The sequence below is a fragment of the Panulirus ornatus genome, chromosome 5, assembly GCF_036320965.1.
Source record: "Panulirus ornatus isolate Po-2019 chromosome 5, ASM3632096v1, whole genome shotgun sequence".
NCBI classification, from domain to species: Eukaryota; Metazoa; Arthropoda; class Malacostraca; order Decapoda; family Palinuridae; genus Panulirus; species Panulirus ornatus.
The window spans coordinates 14,875,807-14,896,118 of record NC_092228.1 but is presented as its reverse complement, the minus strand read 5'-3'; the positions used below and the strand labels follow the sequence as shown (position 1 = coordinate 14,896,118).

Here is a 20,312-nt window from a genome sequence, read left to right as displayed (position 1 = left end):
AAAGGTTTGTTGCGACTGGCTTAGCGCAGTATAATTACAAACATCAAAGTGAACGACATGGATGTGTTAGGGTCGAATACAACAAAGCGAAAGTGCGCGACACACTTGTTCTTATAGTCTTACAACATCAACACGTCGACTTCCATTGCTCGTTGGTATCCACAGAAGCAGAGTCGGGAGAATCATACACACATTTACTGAACGTTTGCCTTCCTATTTGCCTGAGAAACCCAGTGACGAAAGACCACCATATTCATCCTCATCTGTCACTATCCATTATTCAATCTTTTAGTAAACTTGGAATAACACTTCTATCTATGGTCCTGTTGCTTTGAAATCTACCATTTCCTAATTCTTTGAATCCCTCCTCAACTTGTCTATCCTCAGACATTTTGAATCGTGCAGTCTTCTCTCTGAATGTCGGTACGGCTTCCGTTAGACGAGACTGACTGGTGATATTATTTCCTGTCTTACTGATGTCAGGTCATCATCCCTGAAAGATTTTTGGGAATCCTATGCAGTTGCCTTAATATATCCAAAGCTTTTGACAGAGTATGGCATCGGGGTCTCACTTCTTAAGTTCCCCTCTTTTGGTTTCCGTCCCTCACTTTGCTCCCTCATATCTAGCTTCCTCTCCGGCCAATCTATCTCCGTGGTTGTATGTGGACCAGTCTTCCACCCATCCTCCATCAACAGCGATGTCCCTCAAGGTTCTGTCCTGTCTCCCACACTTTTTTTCTCCTCATTGTCAGTGATTTCATTTCTTCTAAAGATAACCCAAGTGCACCCATATGTTGACGACTCAGCATTCCTCCACATCATTCACTTCTGCTCCCCCTTCTCTTACTTGATCTGCATCTCGTCTCGACACAACTTCCTCAGTAGATTCAGACAGACTGGATATCTCAGTTTTGGTATCTGAAATCCAGTTAAGTTTAATGCCTCCAATACCCAGTTTCTACCCATCTCTCCATGGAGAATTCCTCACAACTTTCCTGTCGCCTTTGACGATTCTATAACTCCACCTCTTGACTCAATGAACATACTTGGTATTATTGTAACATCTGAGAAACTGGGTGTCCTGTTTAGACGTCGAAATTTCTTTTCTTCCGAACAGTTGCTCCGTTTATACTAAGGATTGATCCATTCTTGTATGGAGAACTGCTATCACATCTGCAGTGCATCTAGCTCTGTATCCTTACTTGACAGAGTTGAGTCGAACGCAGTCCGATTTCTAAACTTCCCCCAGGCTAACTTCAAAACTGGACCCGATTGCCCTGCTCCGCAATTGACGGTTCACTTTCCCTCTTCTATAGATATTACTTTGGTTTTTACCCCTGAGAGCTGGCTGGTTGTGTGCCCACACCGCCAGATAGACCACGCAATACCCGGTAAGCTGCTGCGTCACATGATCACTGTGTGGCTGTTGCCAACTCAAGGGTAGACCGTATTGATAACTCTTTCTTTCCCCAAAACTCGAAGCTCTGGAACTCTTTAAACCTCTCTTGTCTTCCGCAATAACTATGACCTGACACATTCGAAAAGACACAGCTTTTTCACCTCCTCCAAAACTCGCAAATACTTTTCCTAGTCTCTACTTTTTTTTTCCCCCTTTCATTAACCTCTCAATATTTCAGTTAAGGCCTGGCCTTAATGTGGACTTTTGTCCTTGACTAGAGCCTCCATCACCCCCCCAAAAAAATCTTTATCTTGCCCTATGATTTTTTTTTTTACTGATTACGTGTTTCCAGGGCAGAGAAATGCTCCTATCGAATGATATTTTCAGAGACAGATTTCCTTTATGATAACTAATAAGTCACTTATATTCTCCGTAGACAAATAGAAAAAAATATTTAACCTTACTGATGGGTAGCGTTGATTACCCAGTCATCCTACCACAACCTTCGTGAGGACTGGCCATTTATCAGGTGCAATTTCCCTCTGGATCTGAATTTCTGAAATAGATTAAAATTGCAGAGTGAAAAAAGTTAGTGAAATAAACTCATACATGATACAAATGCTGTAGGTTGAATTAAAAGAAGTAGATGTAGAAAAATACTGTCATTCAGTGTCAATTTTGTTTACAAGGAAGCATGGCATATTTTTCAAGTATCTATTAATTTACAAGAATGGTAAGGATGAATGGGACTTGTAAAATATTTGTAGTTATGGCATAACTACTGAATATGAAATTCTTTTTTCATATACAGCTTATGAGAAACTTTTCTATATATAGTCAAAATTCGTTAAGTGATAATTTACGTAGAGCGTCGCGCGCGCGCTCTAAGCTGGGGATTTGAACGCCCCGCCCTCTCGCTGGTTCTCGTCCCTCTCGTTCCGGGCGAGACTGGAGCGAGTCAATACAAGCCGCAAGAATCCTGTTAAAGTTATGTAGTTTTCCTGCAATGTATTGAATGACATCACATGCAAAACTTACGTTAGACATTTGAAGTAGATATCTGTAACATGGTGTATGAATAACTCAGTTTTTGCGCACAGACAGAGGAAAATAAAAGACAAAATTATCGTGTGTGGCAATTCTTCCTGGACGCGGACAGCTGAGCCGACAACGACTGCGGGGCGTGGGAAGGCAGTGAGATTGTTTACGTATGTGAGAGCGGGAGGCTGCGCGCGATCTTGCTGGATATTTAGTGATAAGCTCGTAAATCACCCTGAAAATACTCGCACTGTTATAGAAATTGATCAAAAGGTGCTAGTGAAATACATCCTGCCGCCAAAATGCCAGTAGAAAACGATACTTCTCACCAAAATGGCCAAGAGGACACGGGTGGTGGCGGTGGCAATGGAAATGTTACCACTGAAACTTCATCTGAACAACCTCGTCAGGCGACAGAACCCAACGCTACCATCGTGAATGGAACACATCCAAAGGTTCCATCGACAACAGATGACCAGGTGGCACAAGATTCTCCCAAAGACGCTAAAAAGGTGAGTCATTTGCCAAAAAACCTTGTCAGGAACGTTTCCAAGAGCAGTGATGTGAGCGGCACCCGGCAGGTGGGATTGGCTGGCTGTATGAGATCCACTACACCAAATGCCGCTTTGTTGAAGTCTCCTTACACCGGCAGGCGCGGGCCAAGGTGCTCTCACCAATCCCCTCTCAGATTAATCAATAGATTTATAATATTTTTCAAAACATTGCATATCGTTGGAGACGTGATTCAGTCTTGACTTGCGAGGAGGGGTTTTGCTCTCCTGTCATCGTAAGGTGGCGAGATTCTCATCCTTACATTCAACTAATTTGACTTAACCAGTATTTGCGTAGTCGGTAGTTATGAGTTGCTATTACCATGTAAGTAGGTTTAGCCTTGGATTTTGTGATCAGTGTAGGAATAAAATCATTCTGTCGAATTGTGTTTGTAGCATTGAAGAATTAGACATACCTATTTGCAGTTTTCAGAAATATCCTGAACCTCTTGGTCCCTGATTGTTTTTTTTTTTTTTGTCTGCATTAGGGCTTTGATAATCTACACTACACTACGCTAAAAAAGAAAATCCCCCTAGTTTTATGACCGTCATGTAAGCCTAAAATATCACCACTAAGATGAAAGGCATCTTGACAGCTAGGGAGAAGCTATAGTCCCAGAACTTTATATCAATATTTTCATGTCATATAAACGCCATTAATCATTTTAAGAACTGAATAAAAGAAAAAAAGCTGACACAGCAACAGTGTTGCTGCCTGACCACCCCGGTTCTGGAGGGTACGTAGGCCTATGAACCGTAACCTTGATGGCTTAACTGATCAGGAGCCGACCCATAGACCCAGCTTTAGAGGAACGAGGCTCCAAAGACCTCATAAGATAATCTTGCTAACGTAGCTAAGCGAGGTTGTTATAACTTAATTACGTCATAGGTAATTTTATCCGCCTTGTATGGACAAAGGTATATTGTTGGCCAAATGAGTTTGTAATTTTGTGTTTTTTCTTAATTGTGCGCTTAACTGATGTGTAACTAATGATTGAGACGTTATTCTCATTTGTTGAATCAGCCAGTCGGATAATGCAAAAGATGAGAAATTAAGCTTGTGAACTTTTTAGCTCACGTCATATGTTGAGGGCATGGGAGATGTGAGAGGCTGGATACACTTGATCTAACGCACATGAATGAGAATGAAGCTAGAAATGATAGAATTAACGGACACCGGTGTTTCCGAGTCATCCCGACTTAATTCATGATATTATCACCAAAATTTAATTGTGCCAAGTTCGCCTGTGTCTCTTTACTTGAAATATCCTTATAGTCTATATATATTAGATTTTCCTTCAGGTGTTTTCCAACAGTCCGGTATACCAGAGAGAGTGGTAGGTTGGGAGGAGCATATATAAGGACTGTCACAATCTTTCAGCATATAACCTTGTCGTAGGCCCTTTGGCCTTTTGTGATCTGGCAGTTAGCCACGTCGTAGACCTTCCTATATAACTTATTCTAATATTTCTCATTTGTCTCTCTCTGCAATTAGCTCAGACAGAGCTCTTATTCCCCACATATATGCTCATTGCAATCTCTCTTTAGAGGTATTTTGGCTCATCACACCTATTCACTACGAAGATGATTATCACTCACATCCCCTTAAGGACTCATACCCACTGCCCCTCTTTTTACTTCCCGAGATGATCCAATCTTCCTTCCTTTCTTAGAAATGACCGGGTCTGTCCAACATTATGAATTTCTTCATTTATTCTTTTTGATGTCTCCTTTGTCATCCTCAGAGATCATGAAGCCTTTTAGATCATCCCAGAAATGCCCATGGCTTCTCACTCCCTCATCTGTGCCTTTTCATCATCTCCAGAGATGCGCAGTCTTCCCCCTTCACAGATGACAGTTTTCCCCAGTCATCCCTCGAAGTTTTTACCCCCTTTTTCCTCGCTCTCCAGAGGTGACCCAGTTCTTCCATTTAGCTTTTTTGTCGGTTGAAATCCGAGCTCCGCGAGGGTCGGGTAGGTTCCCCACACTAGAAGCAAGATATGCCTCTTGTGTTGAAGGAGATGCCGGTGTTACTGTCAGAAGGACGGATCGGGTTTTCACTTATCGGCTTGGCTTGACTGTATTCGGATAGGGTGTAGCTTTAACCTGGTCACAGTTTGAGTAAGGTTTCTGTTTGGCATTGTTTTATTTCAGTTGGAGAATTAGTTTAGCAGTGTTGAAATTTGGGTACGAATTGCGTCTACAGTATGTAGTATGAGCCTCAGCGATAAAGTGGTCTGCGTTACTAGCCATGAGCTAGCGAGCTTTTGTTGCCTCACAGCAAATCCAACTGTTTATCCTACCCTTTTGGGTTGGTCGACAGGATTACGTATTTGTGTTCAAAGTCACCATGACTCAATTCAATCCCTTGGGCATGAATGCACATCCTTCAGTAATGTTGGCTTGACATTTACATAACCTTAACCATGAGCGTTTGTCATAGGCCAGGCTATCATATCCAAAGGTCCAGCCATCGTGCCAAAGGATCGTATCGTGTTGCTTGAGGGTCATACTATCGTGCTCAAGGGTTCTGTTGAGCTCAGGGATCGCACGGTGGTGCCGGAAGGTCGTATCGTTGTACTCAAGGGTCGTATCATCGTGCATTTTGGGGTTGACTCAGTCTACAATATTTCTCACTTGTATATGTTGTTTCTTGGATGTGAATTTTAACGGAGAAAAATACAACAGAAGAATTTCGGACGGTCACCTTCAGCCGTGAAACAACCTTGAGTAAGATAAGGTAGGTCCTATCATTTTGTAGACTAGAATATGGTATGAGCAGGAACACAACAATAACGTTCCTTTTTTTTTTTCTGTGATGTGACATTACTTAGGTTCTATAATGGCTTATTATTTGTTTGACATCTTTCTAGAAGCTGTAGTTCTTCCTCCGTTGGTAGGTCAACTATTATATGCCCCAGTGAAGGTAACTTACAAATTAAAGGCTGTCACCGTACAAAGAACTTGATATATATATATATATATATATATCTATATCGAGGATGTAAGGCATGTGTACGTGTAGGAAGAGAGGAAAGTGATTGGTTCTCAGTGAATGTAGGTTTGCGGCAGGGGTGTGTGATGTCTCCATGGTTGTTTAATTTGTTTATGGATGGGGTTGTTAGGGAGGTGAATGCAAGAGTTTTGGAAAGAGGGGCAAGTATGAAGTCTGTTGGGGATGAGAGAGCTTGGGAAGTGAGTCAGTTGTTGTTCGCTGATGATACAGCGCTGGTGGCTGATTCATGTGAGAAACTGCAGAAGCTGGTGACCGAGTTTGGTAAAGTGTGTGAAGAAGAAAGTTAAGAGTAAATTTGAATTAAGAGCAAGGTTATTAGGTACAGTAGGGTTGAGGGTCAAGTCAATTGGGAGGTGAGTTTGAATGGAGAAAAACTGGAGGAAGTGAAGTGTTTTAGATATCTGGGAGTGGATCTGGAAGCGGATGGAACCATGGAAGCGGAAGTGGATCATAGGGTTGAGGGAGGGGGCGAAAATTCTGGGAGCCTTGAAGAATGTGTGGAAGTCGAGAACATTATCTCGGAAAGCAAAAATGGGTATGTTTGAAGGAATAGTGGTTCCAACAATGTTGTATGGTTGCGAGGCGTGGGCTATGGATAGAGTGGTGCGCAGGAGGATGGATGTGCTGGAAATGAGATGTTTGAGGACAATGTGTGGTGTGAGGTGGTTTGATCGAGTAAGTAACGTAAGGGTAAGAGAGATGTGTGGAAATAAAAAGAGCATGGTTGAGAGAGCAGAAGAGGGTGTTTTGAAATGGTTTGGGCACATGGAGAGAATGAGTGAGGAAAGATTGACCAAGAGGATATATGTGTCGGAGGTGGAGGGAACGAGGAGAAGAGGGAGACCAAATTGGAGGTGGAAAGATGGAGTGAAAAAGATTTTGTGTGATCGGGGCCTGAACATGCAGGAGGGTGAAAGGAGGGCAAGGAATAGAGTGAATTGGAGCGATGTGGTATACCGGGGTTGACGTGCTGTCAGTGGATTGAATCAGGGCATGTGAAGCGTCTGGGGTAAACCATGGAAAGCTGTGTAGGTATGTATATTTGCGTGTGTGGACGTATGGATATACATGTGTATGGGGGTGGGTTGGGCCATTTCTTTCGTCTGTTTCCTTGCGCTACCTCGCAAACGCGGGAGACAGCGACAAAAAAAAAAATATATATATATATATATATATATATATATATATATATATATATATATATATATATATATTCATTTATTTATATGTATAGGATTAATCTCGTTGATTTTTAAAAGTACTTATATCATGTGCCTTTCAATCCCTGACATCGATATGGACATGTCCGCAACGATCCTTTGCCGGATTATGCAGCATGCGTTAAAGATTTGAGTTCTGTACGTAATTTCCGGTAACTGATAGTGTATTTTCGGAATATGATCAGACCTAAATTAGGTTCTATACTGATTCATTTTTGTATATGTAAAAGTTTTCGCGTCCGTATTTTTTGTTTCTCGTAGCCTTGCTTTGACATATCTAGCCTGTATTTGGTAGTCATTCGTAAATTCAAGCTTTAGGTCCTGATCTTAGAAGAAACAAGAGTAGTAACCCTCCGACGCCCTGCAGTCCGCTGCTTTGGTTGTTTACATGCGTGAAAGTGACGGGGTGAGTTCGAGCGCTCCGGAAGTAAGGTCAGGGAAGGTGAGGTCACAGAGTGGGTGCATTGCGGAACAGTTGGTGTGTCTGGCTTAGCGGAACTTCTCACACACACACACACACACACACACACACGCTTGGAGAGGCAGTGGGAGCGGCTGCAGAACTTTCATATTACGTACTGTATTAGAGATTGTTACACCGTTATTTAGAGATGTTCTGAGTTTGTCTACATAGACCAATGGTGATGTCAGTATAGATCACATTGATATTGTTAAGATGGATTATTGGTTTTGGTATGGACCGCTAATGATGTTGCTATGGGCCAAACTGTGATGTCACCACATACTATGGTTTTGTCAGTTTGGATCACTCTTTTCATCACGGGCCACGTTGAAGTTAGCGTGAGCCACGATTTAAGTTTAGCATGAACCACATCAATGAGGCCAGTCTGATTATTGAGGATGTCATATATTACACTGATGAAAACTTAGTGCGTCCTGTTGTGCCATGAATTTTCAAGTGGAGAGTATCGCATGCCATGTGCTAGTGAGAGGAATGTCCCATGATTTTGCCGGTTTATGGAAGCCCTGCCTTGCCGCGCGGTGAGGGATGGAGCAAAGCTTCCCACCCTGTTTTACAGGGGAAACAAGAAGCATGTAATAAAGAGAAATCCATTCACGAAAGTCATGTGCAGTTTTATGAGGTCGGCTTTATTTTCCGTATGATCTTGAATGCTTACCATAAATGCAAGCTGAGAAAAGATCCTTTCGCTCAGACAGACCTTCGGTCTTCTGCCGTTATGGCACTAAGGCCTTATTACTCCATCCCTTTGGCTCACCGTATGGCATTTTCTTGGCATTATAACTCTTCCACAGATAAACACACAGATTCGCTGTATATATAATTCAGATTATATCAATTATGCACACTCAGAGCAGGTTGAGATGTATGGCGGGGTTAAGAAGGTTGCAGTACCTTGAATTAAACATGGTTTCGAACGCTCGTGTTAGCGGCTCGGTAGGTTGGGCACGATCTGTAGGAACGTGCTGAAGCGTTGGTTGGAAGTGTCTGTTGGTTGGCCTGCCAGACCTTCTGCTAGCCAACACAGGCGAATGACCTCGGGGCCCCGGTTGTTCGTGTTGCCGTATGGTAGTGCGCGTTTGGCGCGCACGCGCGCGCATGGCGAATTATTCGCGCAGTTTGCGTATGTGGTTCACTCCAATATGGAAGTGCTTTAGTGTATAGTTAAGGGCATTTCCGATTATAGTTTGAGTAATTTATAGTATTTGTTTTTAGAAGTGATTCATGTCGAACATAAACTTCCACCTCACATTTTCTACGGGCGATTTTCCAGCATGACGGGGTGACGTTAGCAAAATGATGTTGAGAGAGGACAAGTGCCACGTCAGGCGTCATCATCCTTTCACATGTTGTAGTAGGTTGGCAGGATCCATCCTATCATCTTCCTTGCAGAGCCTTGGGTAGTTTTGTGCCTCCAAAGGTGGTATCATTTAACCGGGGTCACCCCAAAAGTCTTTGAGCTACATTCCTTTTATATGGTGAGGATGGACTTTTTTTTTTATCTGGAAGTCTTGGTTTCTTCATTCTCCGTGTGCATTGAAATTGTAATGTGAGTTGCCACAGACCCACAACAATTGATAGAAATCTGCTTGTGGTTTTTCTGTGTCTTCAGTGGACGAACTTTGTTTTGGTTGTGTGGGTTCAATTAATGCAAATTATTATGCATCGTAGTGATTGCTTGGAAGTGATGATTTGGAGCAGTCATTGTAATCATCTTGGAGTGGCTTGCCTTTGTTGTTAGGTGGAGGGGTAAGGGTTCGGAAGATGGTGAGTGGGAGTTAAGTGGGTGAATATGATGAGAGAGGTGGGGTGGGGTGAGTAGGTATGAGATAAATAGTTGGGTGGATGGAATGACGTCATTGCCCGTGGCATCTCTGGCAGTGGAGACAGTATACGCAGTTTTGTGTGCCTTACATGTGGTTGTTCTTATCCTTATTACGTAGGTAATCATATTACTCATACAGTGTTCGCATGGATAACGTTACGAAAAACGACCGGTCCTCTTGCGAACATAATGTAACGATAAAGTTTAACAGAGAACAAGTGCCTTGCACAACTCGGACAACATTAACCCCTTCGGCACAACGATTCGATCTGTTGGCGTGATGGCATAGCATTTGACCTCTTCCTTAACGGAGTGGTCAGATATCACGCCAGCGTACCCAGAGGGTTGTTGTATTGGTGCACTCAAGGCGTTTAAAGCGCAAATGTGATTCAAGGACGCGCTTTATTATTCGATTCATCGCCGGTGTAGTAAACTTCCTTCTAACAACGTGCAGGCAAAGGGGGAGAATAACATCTGATTTCTATATGAGTGTTGGCTCAATTAATGGCTCTGGAGTGCATTAAACAAGGCAGACGCCTTCGTCATCGTTTGCCAAGATAGTAACTTTTTTTTTTCCAGTACAGAAGATGAGTGTGCTGTACATGCAGTGGAGTAGGACGGTGCTTTTCTACCGGTATACAGGCGAAATGCCTCCCTAGTACTCTTGCCGTGTCGCCGAGTGTTTTTGGTGTGAATAGCATTGGTCTTAGATTTGAGTTGATATTCTTCTAAAAGTCCAAAAATGGATTCCAAGCTGAAAGATGAATAATAATGAAATATTTTGACCGGAATTTAACATTACGACAGATGCCTAACAACTCTGAAGTGCGTGTTTGTGGAGCAGATGTGATCCTTTAGCTGAGAATAATAATCTCTTAGCTCGTATGTGCCTTCCATATCACACTTTGCTGAGATACATATTACTGAGGTCCTATAGCTGAATACCCAGGTTTTGACGTAAGCAGCTGAACTTCAGTGATAACGTGTGTGTGTGTGTGTGTGTCTTAACGACTTCTTTAACTAGGCTTCTGCAGTTTCAAGGCTGCTCTGTGCATATTGAAAGGAAATGAACTTTTTGTGGTGAAAAGTGTGACTTTTCACTTGCTGTGTAACCTCCTGCATGCAGAGCCCATTAGTTATAACCAGGAAATCAGTTGCTTTTCCTTTCGGTTTCACCGGGTCGTGTAAGCGGCACGTTGGTGTGGAAGAGCTCGCCGTGTCTGTAGGTCGGTAAAGGAATGTACAGCAGGTGCACGGGACGTGAGGACCCAGGTGGGTGTGTAGTTGTCAGGGTCATCTTGTTTCTCTGTACAACCGCCAGCGTTTCCTTGGTGTGCCTCGTCCCCCACCTCGCCGCCTACACAACCAGCCCTACCTCGGCAATGCTTGCACAACATCCACACCCACAGTGATTCCCATGGCCGCTCATGTCATTTTTCCCCCACCAAAAAAAGCCTAAGTTTTGATGTCTTTCCTAGCAACGTCAAGTTATCAAGGTGGTTTATTATGCCCTCATATATTTCCCCCTCCTCCCCCAAGCCTTGAAGTTTCTATTCAAGCCCGAGACAAATTATCCCAAACCTATCTGTTCATCCATCTTGTGCCGAGGTCAGTCGGGGAGCATCCCATCTTACCTCCACACCAACGATTTTTTTGCAGGATCCTTTGCCATCCCCTCCGTCGGCAGCCTGGCACAGTCGGGGGGAGGAGCTGATCGGTCGGTTTGTGTCGTTTTCTGTGATAATTGTATGTCATACCGAAAGCCCATGGTTTTGAACTGACTTCCATCACCTTGTTACGGTATCTCTTCCACCTTCAGATTTTAAGGAAGATGATTAGTGCAAACCAGCAGAAGCCGCGTTATATCGCTTACGCCCACTGACATCATATTCTTTATAAATGTTTGGCTGTCGTATTAGATGTACAAATATTCATAACTTGTTTCTCTTGGTTGAGGATTGATGGACGCGGATGATGTGGAGTTTAGGTATACAGTAAAGTACGAGGATGGCTCTGTTGGAATGTTTAGAGAGTGAGGACCTGTATGAAGTAACACACATTTTTTTTTTCTTTACTACCATGTTCTTCGAAATGTAGAACCTTTTCAAGCGTTCTTTCGACCATGTCATGACATGGAGTCAGCTGATGTACTCGACTCTGCTCGTGTACGTAAATAATTGTATGTTGTGTGCACAGTGTATGCCTCAGCCTTTGTGTGTGGCGTTAGGGATGTTTATAACGTGGGAAGGTGTTGGCTGTGGCGGTGGGGGTGGTGGGGCAGAGGTCGGGGAGGCAGCAACGGTCGTCCGGCGGGTCTGGCCGGCCGCGCCTGCCTGGGTCTCCCAGCATCAGCGCACCGTGTGACTCGGTTATTTTCACTTGAATTGTCCGAGTGTTTTGCGTAAGGTCAATTTTTAGTGACGACTAGTGTATTTCTGGTCGCAAGGTGGCCTTCAGTTTGTTACTCCGATGTTCCTCTGCATTATACGTAGTGTATTCTGGGAATATATTAAATACCCTCATGAAGAGGGTAAAAAAAAGATGTTCGTTTGCTTGTTGCCATTCCGTGTTCATCTTGTTATTAGCTTTGTGCGCATTGCTGTCGTATTCCAGCCCTCACTTGCAGCCCTGCCCCGGTTTCCAGTATCGTCTGACCCATTGGATACAGTGTTCGGATTTCTGGTTGAATAATCTTCCAATTGGTCCGTGGTGTGTATTAATTTTCTGGCAAGTTGCCAAGTGTGTGTGTGTGTGTGTGTGTGTGTGTGTGTGTTGGGGGGTGGGGGTGGGTATTGCGGTCTGTGGAGATTGGTTCTCAGACTTCATTGTGTGGAGTGTCCTCCTGACTTCATTGTGTGGAGACTTGTTTCGTAGATCATGAGAATAATTTTAAGGCTTGCACGGCACATGGCGATTGCCATCGAGTCTCTTGACCTCCGTAGAATCAGTTGGATTAAATGGGGTTGCGCGTCGCTTGTCAATTTACGTTGTTGCTTTGTGCCGTACAACCACAAAGGCTAATCAGCTTCGACAGAATTTGGTGCATGGATGCGTCTTGATAGTATCCCTGGCGAACACGGGTTAACCTTGTATTATGAAGTCTTTAGATATATTTTTTTTATTTTCCTTGTTTTACTGGAACTACTACCAACTGATCTAAGGTTGGTCGCGAATGTACGAATCCATTAATATGAGGTGCTGAAAGTCAGTAATAGGTCAGTGAGCGTGTAGTTTTGCCGAGTTTCAAGACGTAAGACATAACTGCTGAGACTTGAGCACGAGAAAAACAGCGGAAATTCCAAAGAATGTAGTGATTAGGCAACTTAACTCGAGCGTGTGTCATCGCGAGAATCCTCTCAGATTATAAGTAATGTGGAGGGAGGGTTTTTTTTTTTACATTGTTCAGTACTTGGAAGCTCTGATTGTTCAGTAACCCATGTGGGGACAGAATCTCAGAATGTTCAGTATGTGGAGGGAGTTGGAGAAGGATGGTACTCTAGTTGTTCATCAGTTGGGGACAGAATCTCAGAATGTTCAGTGTGTGGATGGGTGTTCTTGTTCACTATGAGGAGGAAGGTTCGTAGATGATTCAGTACGAAGATGCAGGTGGACATTTTGTTTGACATGTGGACTACATGTGTAATGATGTGTTCACAGTGCTTGAGACAGGTTCTCCAATTGTTCAGCTTATAGAAACGAGTTCTCACATTGTTCGATATTGAAGGCTGGGTTTTCATATTGTTACGTATGTTGAGATTAGTTCTCAAGATGTACAGCTTGGTTTAGGAAATAGTTCTTAGCCAGATCTGCGATAGAGAGTAACATAGAGCTGAGAGAGACACGTTATTGCATTGCACTGTATTTGGAAACTTGATTTTCGGCCGGTACTTTTGAGTGTGTGTAACATGAAAGACTTCCAGTCTCAGAAGCTACAGAATACACTTATTGTTAAGCATTTCATTACTTGGACATAAACACTAAATCACGGGGATATTAGAGGACGCATGGATAGATATTTCTCTTAGTGACTCCAGGAACAGTATTGACACAATTCAGTGCTGTAGGAACACGTACTTTATGCATCATTATGACATATATGAATTGTTGAAAATTAACATCAGTTTCTCACTCAGCGTGTGACAAATTGCTTAGATTCTGTTCTCCGTCTTTTGATATTGTATTGACTGAATGGATGCGAATATCGCTCGTAGATTTTCTCCAGCTTTGGGAAAACGTTTACCCGTCCGTGGTTTCGTGCATCTGTTTGTGCCTCCCGATCAGTTGTTCCCGATACCCTGTGCTGTTTGTTGGTATGTACTGTGGATCAGTTATGAACCACAGATACTCCACACACACAGGTCAGCACCTCATTACGTCGCGCTCTCGAGGTCTCGTGTACTAAAATGCTACCGAATGCGTCTGTATACAACGGGGGAACAAAGCTACATTCATTAAGGAAGGTACAAGGCATCGTGCAGGTGGTAAAAAGGCGTCTCACAATTGTAAGCAAGATGTCTTGTTGACTAAGTCCTTTTCATTATCTCCCATCTTGCGTCCTCCGTTCTTTTCTGATTCAGCATTCCTTCTCCATGACGTCACAGAAGTCAGGTCAGTTTATATGGAGAACCCAAGGGTGCTGGAAAAGTTTAAGTAACAGCCGCCAGCCTTGATGTTTGTTGACCAAGTGCTCGAGCGGCGTGTGGCAAAGTACTCCCCATCCTCCCTCCTCCCCACCCAACCCCCCACCTCGCGGGTACTTCGAGCTTACTGCCGTGTTGATCCTTCTGCGCGCAAGATAGAAGTAAGTACTTAAGGATGTGGGGGAGACAGAGGGTGTGTACGAGGGCTAGGGAAGAGAGAAGGAATGTTTGAGAGAGAGAGATAGGAGACGTGAGGGGTTTGTGATGGTTGTGTGAAAGGGCCGGGGAAAAGATAAGGGGGGGGGGGTGTGAGAGGGGTGAGGGCCGGAAGAAACGTTAGGGGGTATAAATGGCTGGGGAGAGAGGGATGAGGGGTGTGTGAGAGGGTTAAGGGAGTCTAGTAAGGTTGTGTGAGAGCAGGGGGAGGTGTTGAAGTGTGCATGTGAGGGCTGGGAGGAGGTTAGGGGATATGAAAAAGGCCTGGATATAGGATATGTGTATGATAGGTGTGGTGAGAAGGGATGAAGGGAGTGTCAGAGGGCTGAAGGAAATAAGGTGAGGTGAAGGAGAGGGGTGGAGAAGAAGTGAGGAGTGTGTAAGAGGGCTGGGGACAGGTGAGTGGTTTGTGAGAGGGCTGGGGAAGAGGTGAGGAGGTGTGTGAGAAGGTTGGGAGAGAGGTGAGGTGTGTTTGTGTGGCATGGCTTGGAAAGAGAAGAGGGGGTGTGTGAGAGGGCTGGTGAGGTTATTCAAATGAGATTATAGAGGTCCTTAAATGCAGATCCTTAAGTCACGTGCAGTCAGCTGACACACTCTCTCTCTCTCTCTCTCTCTCTCTCTCTCTCTCTCTCTCTCTCTCTCTCTCTCTCTCTCTCTCTCTCTCTCTCTCTCTCTCCATATTTACCCGCAGTCCTCACCCCAGTTTCTTCATATAGATGCGCCGCATTGATGCAGCGCATTATAACCGGTGAGGCAATGAGCGAAACACTTGAGAGGGGACGTCTGTGTGTAGACCATTGTAGGCCAAGAATGGCGCAAAACCTCCTAGTCAAACTCGTAATGAGTTCTTCCTTTGGAGGATGTATGATACCTGCTCGAGAGTTTCAGGATTCACGCCCTCTAAAAGGTTTTGCTGGACGCCATTATCTCTTAATTGCAGGGGTTTCAGGGACACGAGAGAGAGAGAGAGTAGTGGTTTCGACTGGCGCGAGTCGGAGTGCTGGGCTGGGTCTGGCTCGTCTTGGGCGTAGGGTTGGGTCCAGCGAGGGTAAGGCGAGGCATTGCATTCGTCGAATGGTCCAAAGGTGTGGTGAAATGCAGATAGGGATGTGTGAAAGGTGACACAGGTGAGGAGACTTCCGAGATTAATGGCATTGTTATTATTTCGTGGAGCTGTTTTTGGAAGAGCTTGCTACTTCAGGAGTGGGGTAGCGGCAGCATCTCGAGGGAGAATATTGGATGATGGACGTGGGTAGTGGAGTGAGTAAGATCTGTTGTCAAGGGGAAAAGCCACAGAAGCAAGTAGGAGAAATACAAAACCTGTTAGTTGTCTTGTGTGTGTGTGTGTGTGTGTGTGTGTGTGTGTATGTGTGTGTGGAGGTGATTATGAGGCCAGTCTTGCGAGGAAGTAAAATATGAATGAAAGGACTTGTTGTGGAGATGCGTTATGTTCAGTATATATATATATATTATATATATATATATATATATATATATATATATATATATATATATATATATATAGATCTTAGTGGAGGAGGCTTCGTGAGGAAGGTAACGAAGCAGCAGATCTGTTATAACAGGCGTCAGATGGTTGGACTGTGAGGGAGGACTGCGTCAGTTTGTGACACACAACGTTTGGTTTAATCACTTTGTTTACCAGGCCACATGCTATGGCGTGGCCAAGACGTTCACAGCCACACGACGTACTTGAGTGTGTATAGAGTTGGACAAATGTGTGTGACTGAGGCAAGCAACGGAGGTGGGCTTGAGGGTTTTACGTATTCAATATACGTTTACAGTACGGGCTGGGTCAGTACCCATATATATATATATATATATATATATATATGTATATATATATATATATATATATATATATATATATATATATATATATATATATATATATGTATATATATATAGTAATGTAAGATTTGTAGGTGATGACTGTTGAGTCTTGTGGCCTGTGAATAAAGAATGTGGCCCAACCTTCCTGCTCAATTATTCGTATAATTATTCAAGTATGCTAAATCTCGTGTCTGTTGACGGTGGCGTTAATTGATGTGGGGTACACTTGGTGCGTCCCTCTGTCGTTCGTGATCCTGTTTATGTTCTAGAAGTTTTAAGAGATTGGGAAACCCATGGGTGGGGAAAGAGAGAGGGAGGGGCTAGGATGTGTTCTGTCTGACCGTGCCAAATCCCTTGTCATCACACATGAAAAGCAGAACTGTGTCGTGTGTTGCTCTCGAGAAGTCCCATCCCATGTCATAGGGACACACAGGGAGGCGTCATCCTCTGTAAAATGTGTTGGTCGTGAGAGCTTGATTAATACGGGGGAGATTTCCGTATACCTACCGTGTAGATAGAGAGGTGTGCCCGTGTCCTAGCAGGGGTGGCCTAGTGCTCCTGGCGGTGTGCCCGTGTCCTAGCAGGGGTGGCCTAGTGCTCCTGGCGGTGTGCCCGTGTCCTAGCAGGGGTGGCCTAGTGCTCCTGGCGGTGTGCCCGTGTCCTATCAGGGGTGGCCTAGTGCTCCTGGCGGTGTGCCCGTGTCCTAGCAGGGGTGGCCTAGTGCTCCTGGCGGTGTGCCCGTGTCCTAGCAGGGGTGGCCTAGTGCTCCTGGTGATGTGCCCGTGTCCTAGCAGGGGTGGCCTAGTGCTCCTGGCGGTGTCGCAATCGTGGGGCATTATGAATAGTAGCCTTATGAGTGTGGAATGTTGGGGGTGGGTGGGTGGGTCGTGAGGGCGCGGCTCCCATCTCGCCGTGTAGGGGGAGGTTCCCTGGTGGTTGGGGAGGCCAGGGCGGGCGGCCCCGGGGTTTAAAAGGCGGGCGTTCATCTTGTCCAATGTAGAGAGGGTGCAGGGGGTTCGTCCATAGGGACGTAAATGGTATGAAGGTCCTCCTCCTCGAGTCGTAACGAGGCAGTACGGGGTGTGGTTGACTCATCCCGGTGGTTCACTAGGGAGGGGAGGGAAGAGGGAGGGTCTTTGAGGGCTGGGGAGAACCCTCATGGGTGTGGGGGCGGAGGGGGAAGAGTGAGTTTAGAGAGGAGACTTTATTTTCCAGGTTTAAACGCTAGAGTTGCACTCAATTGAAAGAATTAAAAAGGGGGGGGGGGGGCGCTAATCCTACGGATTAAAGGGGGTGGAACTCATCATGGGATACAACAGTTTTAAGGGGGAAGTACTCGTCCTTTGTAGTGACTTAACAAACGAGAGAGAGAGAGAGAGAGAGAGAGAGAGAGAGAGAGAGAGAGAGAGAGAGAGAGAGAGAGAGAGAGAGAGAGAGAGGCAGGCAGGCTTGGTTAGACGTGTAGTACTGTATAACCTGTGATTATGAATTACGTTGTATTAGCAGAGCCATTGTTATGAAGGGGAACACCATGGGGTTTCATACCAGGGGGGGGAGAGATGCCCCACTGTTGAAAACCCCATCAAGCGCGATGGTACGACCCCTTGCTACCCGGTGGTCGTACAGTCGTGAAGAGGAGGCTAGGTTGCACCAGTCCGTCGGTTGAAGGCTAGTGATCCTACTCCAGTGGTAGATATGTTAGACACTGGTAATCCTGCTCCAGTGGTAGAGGTGTCAGACTGGTACTCCTGCTCTAGTGGTAGATATGTTAGATTGGTAATCCTGCACCAGTGGTAGATATTTTAGACACTGGTAATCCTGCTCCAGTGGTAGATGTGTTAGACACTGGTAATCCTGTTCCAGTGGTAGATATGTTAGACACTAGTAATCCTGCTGCTTCAGTGGTAGATATGTTAGACAATGGTAATCCTGTTCCAGTGGTAGATATGTTAGACACTTGTGGGCTATGGTTTTTCTGTTATGTATTCATGGTTGTGTGTTGAACTCTTATACTGTGTTAATCTATGTCATATATGTGTGTGTGTGTGTGTGTGTGTGTGTGTGTGTGTGTGTGTGTGTGTGTGTGTGGGTTCTTACAAGATGTTGTGACAAACATGGACGGAAATTCAGCAAGAATGGTTTAGTTTAGGTCGCTCCCCAACCAGTTTACCAGGCGGCATGATGTGGGCGTGGGCGAGGCATAACCAGGCACTCCACATAAAGATGGGTATTAGGTAAAGTGCTGAGGTGGGGGTGACGGACCCATGTGTTTCTTGCACACCCACCCACCCACACACACACACCACACACACACACAGTACAGTACTAATAGGTAACGATGTACACATAAAACTCCCTCCCCATGCTGTCCATACAGGAAATTCACACGCTTGCCGATGGTTTGGTCTGTGACCATATATGTGGGAAGTAAGAGGTTGATGGATGTGGCAGATGACAGAGGTGGGTCAGATTGGCCTAATGTGTTCAGTACATAGATACAAGGGTCGGGCCAATTGACTCTGTGTGAGAGAACACATACCCCAAGAAGTTAGTGACTACATTAATGAAGTTCGTGGTCTTAAGCATCTCCGGATCCGGGAGTACTACATTCTCAAGCGGTTGTACGTCACAGTGTCAGTGTGATGTTATTTACGTTCGTTCGTAAAGTGTGTGGCCTGGAAGCCTACAGTTACGAGTGATAAAGGGGGGCTCGTTATGTAGTGTCGTAGCCTGTGCCTTTTTCCTTTTTTTTTACGGTACGTCCCATAGCTTAAACCAACCGAGGTATGTCAGGGGTAGGATCTTGTTCTAATTGTCAGTCATATGTTCACCCCGTCCTTGTCCTCCTGCCTCTTACAGTACCTGTACAGTGTCTGGTTCTGGTCATGCTCTTGCTGCCCAATGTTACGTAAAGGTACGCATCTGCTCTCTCAGCATAGCTGAGCAGGGTCGTCGAGGGCCGTCAGGAATTACGTCGTGCCAAGTTTACAATATTACCTGATGAAGTTACTAGCCGTAGGTCTGCCGCTGGCTGAACCAGGCCAGTTTGGACATTTTACCAGCCTGGTCCTTATGATGTAGACTACGGTGTGAGGGTGAACCAATAGGAACTCTACTTCGAGTTCTACGTCTTTGGAGTCGGTATGTGTGTATGTGGTTGGCAATAACGTTATGTGTTGGTATAAGACAGTTAATGGGAGCTGATACCTGCTTTGGAATTAGATATGCTGTGGTCGAGATGTGAATTATTAATTACGATTGTGTGGAGATCCCTACTAACTCACTCACCGTTACTTTTTGCTCTCCCAGTTGCTGAGCCTTACACTTATGTAAGTATATTTAAGTATCAGTCAGTGCTTGATCGTTTATAAGTAAGAGGCATGCCACCAAATGCATCAGGTGGTAAACGTGTGTAGGGTTATGCTGTTAGTTTGTGGACGGTGCGAGTGTACAGTCGTCTTTTTTCCTCCTCCTAGATGTCTCTGTTCATACATACAGGATCCTTGGTCGTGTTCATTCTGTAGCGTCGGTTGACGTCACTTGTGTGTGATGCTGAGAATCATAGTTATGACCCTGACATTCGGGCGGTTAACGTTGTAAGTCTGCTTTGGTTGTGTTGGGAGCGTGTGATGGACGTGGGGCAACAGAGACCGTACGTGTGTGTGTGTGTGTGTGTGTGGGAAGATAACCCCTCGAGTATGATGACTTAATCCGGTGAATACAACGACGTAATCCTATGAGTACGATGATTTCATCCATTGAGTACAACGACGTAATCCGATGAGTATGATGACTCAACTCCTTGAGAGAATATGTGGCAAACCTTCCGTATTGAAGGGGTTTTGGTCATCGCACACCCAGGGAGCGAGTCGTCGCACTCAAGATGGTGCTAATTCGTCTTGCTGTAGGTGTTCTTCATTGAGTCGTCGTCCTGAAGGGATGAACGCCGGAGCCGCGTGCATGACCAGACAGCAGGTGAAGGGGACAGACGCATTAATGTACGTGAGTGTCTGCAGTGCGGATACTTAGCAGCAGCGGAGGTGCTGTATGTAGGGTGTGACGACGGCTGTCCTCA

The 20,312-nt window shown here is 44.9% G+C and overlaps 1 protein-coding gene across 21 annotated transcripts in view; it reads left to right on the top strand.

Moving 5' to 3' along the window:
* Positions 1–2,589: 2,589 nt before the first annotated feature.
* Positions 2,590–20,312, top strand: part of LOC139748583 (uncharacterized) — a 978,916-nt gene continuing 961,193 nt past the window's right edge. For 19 of the 21 annotated variants that reach the window (XM_071661679.1, XM_071661676.1, XM_071661673.1 and 16 more), the window contains exon 1: positions 2,598–2,949. In XM_071661679.1, coding sequence (XP_071517780.1) covers positions 2,740–2,949 — 210 coding nt within the window. In that variant the 5' untranslated portion in view covers positions 2,598–2,739. Of the gene's footprint in view, positions 2,950–20,312 lie in introns of all 21 variants that reach the window. The other 2 variants (XM_071661646.1, XM_071661662.1) reach the window with 2 other exon arrangements.